At 44.0% G+C, this 14,015-nt stretch overlaps 1 protein-coding gene across 1 annotated transcript in view; it reads right to left on the reverse strand.

Annotated features, from left to right (window-relative positions):
- OSBPL6 (oxysterol binding protein like 6) overlaps positions 1-14,015 on the reverse strand; it is a gene marked incomplete at its 3' end in the record, with an annotated part of 388,621 nt that overhangs the window by 130,212 nt on the left and 244,394 nt on the right. The window contains exons 5-7 of the mRNA XM_082261776.1: positions 11,076-11,129; positions 10,785-10,898; positions 10,047-10,217 (exon numbers count right to left, since the gene is read on the reverse strand). Of these exons, the coding sequence (XP_082117902.1) occupies positions 10,047-10,217; positions 10,785-10,898; positions 11,076-11,129 (339 nt within the window). The remainder of the gene's footprint in view (positions 1-10,046; positions 10,218-10,784; positions 10,899-11,075; positions 11,130-14,015) is intronic.

Raw genomic sequence — 14,015 nt, forward strand, 5'->3', positions numbered from 1 at the left:
ACCTATTTACCCTGAGGACTTCTCTGATCATACACCCCGCTAGTTTAGTACACTGTAGATGGCTTTTTATACCCAAGTATCTATATACTCTCAGATACAGTCAGATCCATCCTACAAATCGAGGGATGACAGACTGGCCTGCCTTAGCTGGGACCCTTGTATGATCGTTTGAGACTTTGCGGTGGTGGCACCCTTGTTGTTTCTATTGGGGCAGCATCATTACACTCCTCAGCTCCAGTCATGAAACTCCCTCCTCCTATCCCTTCGCTCTTCCTCCATTGATTTTACTCTACACTTCTCATCGTTTAGAACTCCTAAATTGTAAATCATACAACTCCATCTACATACCCCTGAGGAAAGGTGGTTTCACCTGAAACTGGTCGGGTTTGGAGGATTTCCCCACTGTAATCCTTACACTCTGGACGAAACTTTTTTGCAAGCCATGCTTACTATTTCCTAACCTTTCATGTGCGTCATATATTCATACACTTTAGTGTTGAACATGCATGTATTGTAATATGTATCTAGATACGTGATGTGTCAAGCTATTTACAATCTTAACGGTTTGAACAAACCTATATATTTTTTATACAATTAGATGTGTGGCGGCCTATATAGTCCCACAATATGAGGGGGGGGGGGTTTTGTCTTTTTATTCATGTCTTTTCGGGATGCCAACCCACATTCCGGATTTCGAATAATTGAGGAAAAGTTACACAATTACAACTGCAAGTCATTTTGGGTATGTCTCTATCAGCTTTGCACATCTAGAGCGTGACATTTTTGCCCATTCTTCTTTGCAAAATAGCTCAAGCTTTGTCAGATTAGATGGAGAGCATCTGTGAACAGCAATTTTAAAGTCTTGCCACAGATTCGTAATTGGATTTAGGTCTGGACTTTGACTGGACCATTCTAACATATGAATACGCTTTGATCTAAACCATTCCATTGTAGCTCTGGCTGTATGTTTAGGTTCATCGTCATGCTAGAAGGTGAACCTCCGCCCCAGTCAAGTATTTTGCAAACTCACAGGTTTTCTTTTAAGATTGCCCTGTATTTGGCTCCATCCATCGTCCCCCATCAACTAGGACCAGCTTCCCTGTCCCTGCTGAAGAAAAGCATCTCCACAACATGATGCTGCCACCACCATGTTTCACGGTGGAGATGGTGTGTTCAGAGTCATGTGCAGTGTTAGTTTTCCGCCACACATACAGTAGATTTTTGCTTTTTAGGCCAAAAAGTTCAATTTTGGTCTCATCTGACCAGAGCACCTTCTTCCACGTTTGCTGTGTCTCCCACATGGCTTCTCACAAACTGCAAATGGGACTTCTGCCTTTCTTTCAACAATGGCTTTCTTCTTGCCACTCTTTCATAAAGACCAGATTTGTGGAGTGCACAACTAATAGTTGTCCTGTGGATAGATTCTCCCCCCTAAGCTGTGGATCTCTGCAGCTCCTCCAGAGTTACCATGGGCCTCCTGGCTGCTTCTCTGATTAATGCTCTCCTTGCCCGGCCTGTCTGTTTAGTTGGACAGCCAGGTCTTGGTAGGTTTGCAGTTGTGCCATTCTCTTTCCATTTTCAGATGATGGATTGAACAGTGCTCTGTAAAATGTTCAAAGCTTGGGATATTTTTTTTTATAACCTAACCCTTCTCCACAGCTTTACCCCCGGCCTGTCTGGTGTGTTTCTTGGCCTTCATGATGCTGTTTGTTCACTAAGGTTCTCTAACAAACCTGTGAGGGCCTCACAGAACAGCTGTATTTATACTGACATTAAATTACACACAGGTGGCCTTATTTACTAATTAGGTGACTTCTGAAGGCAATTGGTTCCACTAGATTTTAGATTAGGATATCACAGTAAAGGGGCCTGAATACAAATGCACATCACACTTTTAGGATATTTATTTGTAAAAAAATTTTAAAACCATTTATCATTTTCCTTCCACTTCACAATTATGTGCCACTTTGTGTTGGTCAACCACATAAAATCCCAATAAAATACATTTACAATTTTGGTTGTAACATGACAAAATGTGGAAAATTTCAAGGGGTTTGAATAGTTTTAAGGCACTGTATTCTTGGTAAAGAAAAAAAAAACTAGATTATTTATAGTTAAGGTTAGTAATCTAAAGGTCTACTTATGCAGAGGAGTCACTTTTCTATTCCTCCAAATCTGCAAGGTACTCAAAAGCACTTATAAATGTAATGGTATCACAAATTTAAAAAGTGGGATTTCTGACTTACCGTAAAATCCATTTCTCTGATGTTCATTGACGTACACAGCTCCTGATCTTCTTAACCATCGGGTTATACTGCTCCCTACAGGAGCAGGACACTAGGCAGAAAAAATAAGTCTGGCTACGCATATGGGCAGTCGCAGGGGGGTATACTCCCTCGCTCTGCTATAGGTACTCAGTTTTGTTACAAGCAGTGTCAGAAGAATACAACTCCATAGAAGGGTGGGTGCTGTGTCCGTCAATAAACACCAGAGAAAGGGATTTTACGGTCAAAAATCTGATTTTCTCTTTCGTTCATTGACAGACTCCTGTCAGCTCCTGATCTTCTTAACCATTGGGACACCCCAAAGCAGTGTTAAACATGAGGGGTAGGAACAGCGAAAAAGAAATTCCCAGGGCTAACTATAGCCAACCAGGTAAACAGGAACTCAACTAAAACTGGAGCTCACCTGGAAAAAAAAAAAAAACACACCCCCAAAGAGGACCAGGTCCTCTAAACAGCAGCCTGCAAAACCTTGCAGCCAAAGGAAGCATACGCAGATGCTAACACATCAACTTTGTGAATGTGTGCACCGATGACCAGGTGGCCGTCTTGCAAACCTGCATCACTGGCGCCTGATGACGGAAGGCCCAAGAGGCACTGAGCGCCCAGTAGAGTGTGCCCTTACAGGTAAAGGAGGAACCTGATCCTTGATGGAATAGGCCTGAATCACCGTCTATCTGATCCATCTGGAAATGGTCGCAGAAGAAGCAGACAACCCTTTCCGAGGCCCATATGTGAGCAAAAAAGTAAGTCGGACTTTCTAAAAAGACTCCATAGCTGCCAGGTACAACCTAATTGCCCAGACCACATTCAAGGCATGCAAGGCAATTTCTTTCGGATGTTTTGGCCTAGGACACAGGGAAGGCAACAAAATGTCTTCATTCAAATGGAAATCAGAGACAAACTTTGGAAGGAACGGTGGGCAGGGGCAAAGAACCACCTTATCTCTGTGAACCACCAAGTAAGGTGAACATCAGGATAACGCCGTCAATTCAAAAACCCTGCACACAGAGGTAATGGCCACTAAAAAGGCCACCTTCTGGGACAGTTTAAGCAGGAGAATCTCCCGAAGATTCTCAAAAGGAGGATTCTGGAGGACTGAGAGCACCAAATTGAGGTCCCAAGGCGGCAACAAAGAGCGCACTGAAGGGGCCGAGTGCCTAACTCCCGGAGGAAAACTACGCACCAGGGAGTGTGTGACCAAAGGCCATTGAAAGAAGACCGTTAAGACACCTGGACCTTGATAGTACTCAAGCCAGTTTCTGCTTAACCCCCTCCCCCACTGTTGAAGGAAGGTCAAGATCCAAGCCACCAATGGTATAATGGTAGATATTTCTAGAAGTAGATTTCCTACCTTTTAACACCGTTGGAATAACTGACCCAGACAAACCCCTATCCATCATCACCTGGCGTTCAACAGCCAAGCCGTCAAAGCCAGCGACTGTAAAGCAGGATGGGATATTGGTCCTTAGGACAGCAGATCCTCCCTGAGAGGAAGCTTTTAAAGAACGTCGGCAACCAGCTGCACCAGATCGGCATACCAAGCTCGGCAAGGCCAGTCCAGGGTCACCAAGATGACCAGAGTCCCTTCTGTCCCAATCCTGCAGTCTTGGCAGAAGCTTAAGAGGAGGGAAGGTGTAAATCATACGATATGGACCCCACAGGGCCACCAGCGCATCTGTGGTATCTGCTAGAGGATCCAGTGACTAAGACACAAACCTCTGCAACTTTCTGTTGAGCCGAGACGTCAACAGATCCACCTCAGGTGTGTCCCACCTGAGACACAACTGATAAAACTTCTCCAGAATAAGGGACCACTCCCCTTGGTTCAACACCTGCTGACTGACGTAGTCCACCTGCCAGTTTTTCACCCCAGGAATATGTACGGCGGAGGGGGCTGGAACGAACTGTTCTGCCCACCTTAAAATGCCGGATACCTCTAGAGCCGCCAGGACACTTCTTGTGCCCCCCTGGTGATTGACATAAGCCACGGCCGTGGCATTGTCCAATTGAATGCTCACTGGACATCCCTGAAGATGATCTGTCCAATGTTCCAGGCACAGTCTGATCGCTCGGAGTTCTAAGACATTGATCAGCAGTCTGGACTCTTCCAGTGTCCAGATCCCCTGAGCAGAATTTTTGCCGAGGATGCCTTCCCAGCTAGACAGGCTGGCATCCGTGGTGACTATTGTCCAATACAAGAGGAGGAAGGATTTGCCCAGTCTAAGTGCCAAAGCACAAAGCCACTATATCAGGGACTTTCTCGAGGGCTTCCCCTTACAGAAGGAGGTCGTCCAAGAAGGCCAGTACCGTGATCCCCTGTTGGCCTAACAAAGCTAGCAACAGGGCTAACACATTTGTGAAGACCCAAGGAGAAGAGGCAAGACCAAAGGGTAACACCACAAACTGATGATGTTCCTTTCCCACAGCAAAGCGGAGGAAGTGCTGGTGACCGGCACATATTGGAATGTGAAGGTAAGCATCCTTGATGTCGATCGAGGCAAGAAAATCCTCCTGATACAGCGATGCCACCACTGTGCAAATGGACTCCATCCTGAATGTAGGCACCCGCACAAAGCAGTTCAGTGCCTTGAGATCCAGGATTGGACCCACCTTGCCTTCATGGAACAGGAAACAGGTTTGAGTAAAAACCTTGAAACCGTTCCAATGTCGGAACCGGGACAATCACCCCTTGAACAAGTCTTGCACAGAACCAAACAGACCCTGCAAGAGGTCTGGGGACAGGCGCAAGTTGGAAGAAAAGAACCTTGCCTGGGGGTAAGAGTGAAAGTCGATCTTGTAGCCGGACCATATGACTTTGTGGACCCACTTGTCTTGTACCAGGGAAGTCCAGGGGTCCGGAAACAAGCGAAGACATCCCCCCCACCCCCCCATATGGATGAGGGCGCACCTTCATGCTAAAGGAGCCTTGCCCGCGTTTAGATGCTCCTGAAGAGGCCCTGAAAGGCTTTGAGCCCTTGTCAGTTGACCCTGAGGGACAAAAAAACGTATGAGCCGAGAAGGATGGCCCACATTTACAACGGAGGGTCCTTGACCTTACTAGCCTGCGGAAGAAAGGTACTCTCCCCCCTTCCCCCGTGAAACCCTAATGATGTCATCCAGGGTAGCTCCAAAAGATCAGTCAAAGCCTTTTTTAGAAGTCTGATCCACAGACCAACATTTGAGCTAAAAAATACGCAGAAGGACCACTGCTGAAACAGAGCCTATCGACTAGGGGAGCCGCGTCCAAAGAGGAATCACAGATAAACTGCAGCCCCTGGACCAATTGGTGTGCCAGCTCAGCAAAGGCAGGGGGAGAGCTACTCCCCCTCCAGGTCATGGCGTAAAAGCTTAGTCCACTCGGTCAGAGTTTGCGACACCAGTGCAATGGTAAATACCGGCCTTTGTGCCAAAGCAGCCAAAGTTTACATATTGCGGGCCACAGCCTCCGCCTTCCCGTCAGCCGGGTCCTTGAAAGCCGGGGACTCTTCAACCGGAATCATGGTTGCCTTGTTTAATCTAGAGACCAGAGGGTCCACCATCGGTGGAACAGTCCACTTTTTAAGAAGGGACTCCTCATAGAAGTACTGCATAGGAAACCAATTAAGGACCACAAGGGGACGTTTTGGCCGTTCCTACTCTTTAGTGACCATTCTGTCTAAATAGGCAGGGAAAGAAAACACCTTTGCCGCTTTGTCACAGCTTCAGCTATGTCCTCCATTTTTAAGGTCTCATGCACAGATACAATCAGTGCATCCATCAGCGCCTTTTTGTGCATGGCTACAGGGGTGGAGGAATCATCCTCACTATCTGAGAACTCAGGACGCATGGTCGCAGACCCAGCAGAGTGACCCACATCTGCGGTGGCCGAAACAGATTTAGGATCCGAGGAGACAGATGAGACATGGGAAGGTGGGGGGCACTTTTTGAAAGCATATCACCCAAAAACCACCTCCACCCGGGACACAAAGGACTCCAGGACCTCCGTCAGTGCATCGATGGATGGTTGGGACCCGGAGGGCCCCCGCAGCCTCCGAGAGGGGATCAGGTGGGAAAAAGGGGCCCCAAAGACTCCATGAGTCAATAGGGGGACCCCACAAAAAAAAGGTGTAAAAAAACACTAAGGGACACCCCCACTGCTCCAGCAGCACCACTTGGTTTCCAGTAACAAAGCACCTAACGGATCCTCAGCAGAGAGGGAGAGGACCCCACCCGACTCACCACCCAGCATAAACAGGCACCTGCAGCCACCAGGATACTCTGCACTCTGCACAGTGAAAAGATCAAGGGGTCAGCACCAGGGGATGAGGAGGGGCTCCCACCACTTAAATTACGACCCATAGGGCTCCACTATAATGGCCACTGCTATTTTCAATGACAAACCACCGAAAAATGGCCACCGGACTACACAAACATGGCTGCACCACAAGGCTTCCAGAGACCCAGGAGCTCCTAGGCCTCAGAAAACGAGACAGGCAGGAAGGCGGGCCCCTAGCAGAAGACCCCACCAGGTACAGCCCCCCCCCACAGCCAATCCCTGGTCACCTGCGGCGCACCCCCCGCCCACATCACCAGCACAGCACCCTGCCCTCATCCCAGGAGGTGGATCAGGCCACCATACAGCCCCAGTGCAAGTGGAGGGGAAAGGGTGGTGGGGTTTGAGATGGCCCACAGGGGCCACTATAAGGGGGGGTGCCTAATGGGAAGAGGGGAACGCTGGAGTCCACATCCACCCCAAAACCCTTGAGGGGAAGAAGGGGGGATAGATGCTTACCATACCAGGAACCAGGCAGGCACCACTCCAGACAGAACCTCCTCTCCATCGAAATGGGGGGACTGTCGGCCAGGAGGACTGCTGCGACTCGGCTCTGACACCCAATCACATGCAACCTTGCGAGGTGTTTAACTCGCAGACCAGCCCCTGTCCAGTGGGGCTAGGTCTCAGCTGACCTAGGGGTGACCACTAGATCTAGATTATCCAGCCCATCGCCCAGTCTGGCAGTTGACTGTAGATCTCACAGGATAAAAAAAATCTATCTAAAAAGAAAAAATTGCCAGGACCCAGCAAGGAACTAGGTCCTTACTCCTGACTAGGCAGGAAAAAAAAAACTGAGTACCTATAGCAGAGAGTATACCCCCTCTCTGCAGAGAGTATACCCCCTGGGATTGCCCATAGGCGTAGCCAGACTTTTTTCTGCCTAGTGTCCTACTCCTGTAGGAGGCAGTATAACCCAATGGTTAAGAAGATCAGGAGCTGTGAACGTCAATGAACATCAGAGAAATGGATTTTGAATGAAAGAGAAATTGGTGTTTACAAACAGGACTGGTTAAGGAAAAGAGGACCAGGGGCATGATATGATTAGCAGGCAAGAGACCAGCAAACAGATGCACTGAAGAAGACAAGCTTGTAAACGCTGTAATGTAAAAAGGTGGATCCTGTGTCAGCTGCATGTTACAAAAGGCTCTGAGATGCAGGCATTATTATTGGCATTATTTCTAGTCTTTTCCAGAGCCGCTAATGGTGTCCAACTGGATTGTCTCATGGCGAGGGCCAAAAGCATAAATACAGGGGTGGCAAACTCAATTTTTATTGTGGGCCGCATAAGCATTGTGGTTGACCTCAAAATTGTATCTTTAAGACTATTTAAATTTATCCAGGGCTTTTTTCTCAGAGAATAGGTGGAGCAACTCAATCACGCCCAATTGCTGAACAGCAACAAACAGTGGATGTGGCCAAATCGCACAGTGAAGCTTAGTTCAAGGATGCACTATGTACAGAGTGCAAAGTTCAGGGGTGAGCTGTGTACAAAGTGCAGGGTCGAGGACTGTGCTACATACAGAGTGCAGTGTTTGGGGTGTACCGTGTACAGCATGCAGGGTTCAACTCTTTAACAGGCTGACATCCCATCCAACACTGCACCTCCCTTGTCCCTGCTGTGAGTGCAGGTCAGGCAGGGGTCTGTGAGAGCCACTGAGAGGAAAGCTGTCCACAGATTACTTTTGTGTTTACAAATGACAGTGGTGAAAGGGGAGTGGAGGGATTGAGCCGGAGGTGACAGAATAGAGTTCCACCATATCCTGGTTGAAAAAAAAAAAAGCCCTGGGTGTGAGGGCCACAAACTTACCTGGCGGGCCTGATTCGGCCCCGGGCCGTGTGTTTGACACGTTGTGTAGCAAGTAGCAAAACAGAATATCCCACCAGAAATGATCAAGCAAGAGAAAGGCTCTGATAGGGACAAGTATCTTAGTAAAATGGTGTGAGGTGGAATTAACCAGGCAGAGTACATTGACTCCGATAGGCAGCTCTAATGCATAAAAGTGTGAAGAACAAGAAGTATTCACAGATGAAAGCGCACCACAGCAAAATATAGGAGTCCACAATGTATCTATTCCTTCATATAAGGGAAGAGACAAGAAAAATGCTTTCTGAGGGTTTTGAGGGTTGGGCTACAGGTTAGGACTGGCAGCAGACAATCATAGTAATGGTGCCAGACAGAGTATATAAACTATAATTAGCCCCTTAAAATAAGCTGGGAGCAGACAGAGATAGATGTCGAGTACAAGCCAAGGGAGACTGGAAACAGATTGGAAAACATAATAGCCACTTGCTGTATCACAATATATTTGATCAGACACTTACTAAGTTGTTCTGGTCCCAATAGAAGGTCTACTGATAAGACTAGGTTAGTAGCTGCAGCATGATCACACAAGAGTGCTGAATGCTGTCCAGCAGATGGAGAGGGCAAGCATTTATACCCGGTAGGTTTGAACATTGCAGAAAGAATGCAAATCGTGCATGGCTGTGTACTGATCATTACAGAAATCCACCAGGAAAAGAGAGAAGTAACCTTATACTGTGTCCATGCAGCGCAAAATGAGAGGGTTATTTAAATTACGACCCTCACCTTACCTTAGTCTGTCCCTGTCACTCTGTTCAGCTGTCAAAAAAAATAAATAGGTTGTGTGTAATCTCCAAGTGGTCTTGTCAAAGCTTACATTGAGTTAAGTCGTCACACCAACCCCCCACTCCAAAGTTATGGTGCTGGGCATTTTTTCATTTTGCTCATGAAGAGCACAGTGTGAAGTATGAGTTCCAAAATCAGACATACTGGTGTTGCTAAGTGAAGTGCTAAATAGGAGTCCACAGTAGAACATCTGACATCCAGTTTGTCTCAGCATGGTTGATTTTCAGAGCTGGCCTCCAACTTCCCAGTGATCTCCCAAAAAACAATACGATTAGGAATCACTGAACAGTATCACTAAGTGGAAAGAGTGCAACTGGTATGTATGTATGTAGAACAAAATAAGCAACATTAGAACATCCCTCAACAGCCATTTTTGTCTTAGCATGGTTGGTTTTCAGAGCCTTCAACTTCACAGTCCTCCCCCAAAAGAAATGAAGTTTAGGGATCTAAATCACTGGACAGCCCCCCACCAATAAGTGGAAATAGTGTAGCTCTTTTTCTGGATGGTCTCATCAAACCGAGAAAGGTGAAGTAAATCAGGATTTAGGACACAAAAGCCAGAAATTGCTAGACTAGGCTAGTTGAATACAAAATTTTATCTAACTAGTATGCAAGTTTTATCAAACTGAAAAACACAAGAATAAACCGTTTTAAATCAGATAACAAATCATTTTGTGTATACAAGTCATAAATCCTTCTAGAACCGCAAATCATATTGTGCATACAAGTCAAAAATACTCAAAGATGTACAGTTATTAGGTGCTTTTAAGTGCTAGAAAAAAACAAAAAAAACAAATACCTTTCCCTCTGGCACTGTAATGTTAGCTGCTGGTGAAGACTCAGTAGTTGATGTTGATGGAAACATATGAAAGCTGGCATCTCTTGGTGACCGCACAATTTCATTTTGACGGTAAAGTCTGTGATGCCTTAGCTTTGGCACCCATGCATCAAATGTATCCTGAGATTTTACCTACAGAGAGGAAAATCCATATTCAATAGTTGAATTGAAAAATGTACCAGCTATAGCATGCCTGTGTACAGCATCTTAAGGTGGATAAGAGGGAGGATCAAACAATCACTCAAGCTAAAATGAAGAAGCATCATAGGTGGAGTACTGTTTTACTGTAGGGACCACTGAAATTTAAAAAGGCACACACATGGTTTATTTTTTCAAAGCTCTAGTTTTTTAAATAAACATGCAATTTTGCTGTGGAAAGCATAGTAACCAATAGCAACCAGATTTCACCTTGAGTTTATAGCAGTCAAAACAGTAAAAGTTAATTGCCAACTGGTTGCTATCAGTTTTGTCAGTCTGCATTTTTGCCACATTAAAGTGTAGCACTGAAGAAAACCTGTTCAGTGCTTTTTTTTAATTAGGATAAAAATCAGAGCTACAACAGATAAACAAAAGCTACAAAAGTAGGTTAAAACAAGAAAACCGGATGGGGTCAACTGAGAAAGAAAATCTATTCTACTATTCCAGAGAATATAGAAATAAATAAAGAGCAGAGAAGAAACAGATGTCCAAAATCCCAACCTTAAGATGGTAGATGTTTTCCTCTGTGTCCAGGTCTATCCTCCGTGCCTTCTTCTTTATGGACATGACAGACAAGCCAACATCAATACTTCCATGCACCTTTCCTTTCTGAGTCTACAGGAAAATCATAAAACCCAATAGGAAAAGTAGTACATTATTAAATTAACACAAAAGCCCACCAAATTTTCTTCCATTTAGAACCATCAATTACATGATGGACATTAAATCATTTCTCAATGTTAAGAGAAAAGCTAAGTGCAGAAAACTAGACCCAAATGCTAGTGTACTTACATCGATGGGCGATTTTGAATATTTCAATATTCCATTTTCTAGGACGAAAAATCTCTGTAATAAAAATAAATTATTCTTTGTAGACTCCATAAATTAACACATTTACACAATTACACCAGTATATCCTTAAACGTTATGGGCAAGCCACTTTTGACAGCTTGTTATACCACATCTAGCTAGTGATGGACGAAGACTACAGAAATTACAAACATTCCTCTCCAGTGTTAGGATCCATTTTGGGGCAAATGATCATGTTTAGCTTTTAAACAGTTTTGATTGAAGCCTTAGGTCATATAAATATTAGTTGTAGTGAGCACACCACATCACAAGCTGCATTAAAGTCATAAGTAGACAACACTGAAAATAAGCACAGTACAGTAACAGTACAGTAAACACCCCTCCATTGCGGGGGTTACGTTCCGGACCCAGCCGTGAAAAGTGAAAATCCGCGAAATAGAAAAACCCTATTAAAATGCATTGTAGGCATGTTTTTTTTACTGTCACTGTACGTGTAAAAGCATTTTAAGGTCTTTAACCGCTTCCATACAGAGCAGTTAGACCCCCTTCCTGCCCAGACCAATTTTCAGCTTTCAGCACTCTCACACTTTGAATGACAATTGCTCAGTCATGCTACACTGTAACCAAACAAAATTTTTATCATTTTTTTCACACAAATAGAGCTTTCTTTTGGTGGTATTTGATCACAACTGGGGTTTTTTTTTTCCGTGATATAAGCAAAAAAAGAGCAAAAATTTTGCAAATAAAAAAATCTTTTTTAGTTTCTATTATAAAATTTTGCAAAAAATTAATTTTTCTTCATACATTTGGGCCAAAATTTATACTGCTACATATCTCTGGTAAAATTAACCCAAATTAGTGTATATTATTTAGTCTGTGTGAAAGTTATTGAGTCTAGAAGCTATGGTAACAATTACTGAAAATTGATCACACCAGATGTACTGATGGCCTATCTCCTTTCTTGAGGCCCTGAAATGTCAGGACAGTACAAATACCCCCCAAATGACCCTTTTTTGTAAAGTAGACAGTCCAAGGTATTTAGTAAGAGGCATGGTGAGTTTTTTGAAGTTATAATTTTTTCCCACAATTCTTGGGAAAATGAAGAAAACATTTTTTTTTCTTTTTTTTTCCCAAAACGTTGTCAATTTATAAGCTATTTCTAACACATAGCATGTACACAGCAAAAATGACACCCCAAAATTCATTCTGCTACTCCTTCTGAGTATGGTGATAACACATGTGTGAGACTTTTACACAGCCTGGCCACAAAAAGAGACTCCACGTCCAAGTAGCACCATAAGGCGTTTTAGGAGCATAAATACACATAAAACTTTCTTACTACCTATCACACTTTTCAAGGCCCTAGAGCACCAATACAATGGAAAAGTCCACAAAATGACCCCATTTTGGAAAGCAAACACTGCAACGTATATTCTATGAGGCATTATGGGTCCTTTGAACATGTCATTTTTTTCCACAAGTTTTTGGAAAATGTGGGAAAAAAATAAAAACTTTTTTTTTTACACAAAGTTGTAAATTTATAGAATATTCCTAACACATAGCATGTACATAGCAAAAATGACACCCCAAAATACATTCTGCCACTCCTCCTGAGTATGGCAATACCACATGTGTGAGACTTTTTCACAGCCTAGCCATATAGAGGGGCCTAAACATCCAAGGAGCATCATCATGCATCCTAGCCACTTGCCTAGGCCTATTTTTGACATTTGGTGTTTACAAGCTAAAATCAGTTGTTTTTGCTAGAAAACTACTTAGAACCCCAAAACATTATATATTTTTTTTTAGCAGAGACCCTAGAGAATAAAATGGAGATTATTGCAATATTTTTTATCACACCGTATTTGCGCAGCGGTCTTCCAAACGCAATTTTTTGGGAAAAAAATCACTTTTTTTAATTAAAAAATAAGAAAACAGTAAAGTTAGCCCAATTGTTTTCCATAATGTGAAAGATAATGTTACGCCGAGTAAATAGATACCCAACATGTCATGCTTCAAAATTGCGCACGCTCACAGAATGGTGACAAACTTTGGTACTTAAAAATCCCCATAGGCGACATTTTAAAAATTTCTACAGGTTGCCATCTTTGAGATACAGAGGAGGTCTAGGGCTCAAATTATTGCTCTTGCTCTAACGATCGCGACGATACCTCACATGTGTAGTTTGAACACTGTTTACATATGTGGGCGGGGTTTCCGTATGCGTTCGCTTCTGCGCGCGAGCTCGCGGGGACAGGGCGCTTTAATTTTTTTTTTTTTTTTTTTTTTTACTATTTATTTTATTTATTATTTTTTATTTTTACACTGTTTTTTAAAAAAAAAAAAAAAATTGATCATTTTTATTTCTATTACAAGAAATGTAAACATTACTTGTAATAGAAAAAGGTACGACAGGACCTCTTTTTTGTGAGATCTGGGGTCAAAAAGTCCTCAGATCTCACAAGTACACTAAAAGATAGAAAAAATAAAAAAAAAAAAAATAAAAAAAAAATTCAATAAAATGAAAAAAAAAAAGGGACCTTTAAACTGGTTGCTAGGCAATGACGTTTGCCGTAGCTCCGGTCCTCCAAGACCATAGAGTCAAGTGAGGGCAAGCTTGCCCTCACTCGACATCCTGTCTGTGAGGATCTGGGACCGGATCGTTTTCCCCGCTGCCGGCGGGTCCGGTAAACGGGGAAAAGGACCAGAATGCAGCGGGAGGGGGGGGGGCACCTCTTCCGCCACCCCGGAAGGGTGATCCCGCGGCGAATCCGCCGCTGGGACCACCCTTATCGGAAAGCCAACCGTCCACCGTTTAAAAAAATACCAGGGTTATGGCAGCTATCTGCTGCCATAACACCGGTATTTAGGTTTAAACGGGCGACGTATATAAACCTTTTTGGACTTAGACATGGTGGCTGT

The sequence above is a fragment of the Pelophylax lessonae genome (genome assembly GCF_965119305.1).
Source record: "Pelophylax lessonae genome assembly, chromosome: 6".
In the NCBI taxonomy this organism is placed as follows: Eukaryota; Metazoa; Chordata; class Amphibia; order Anura; family Ranidae; genus Pelophylax; species Pelophylax lessonae.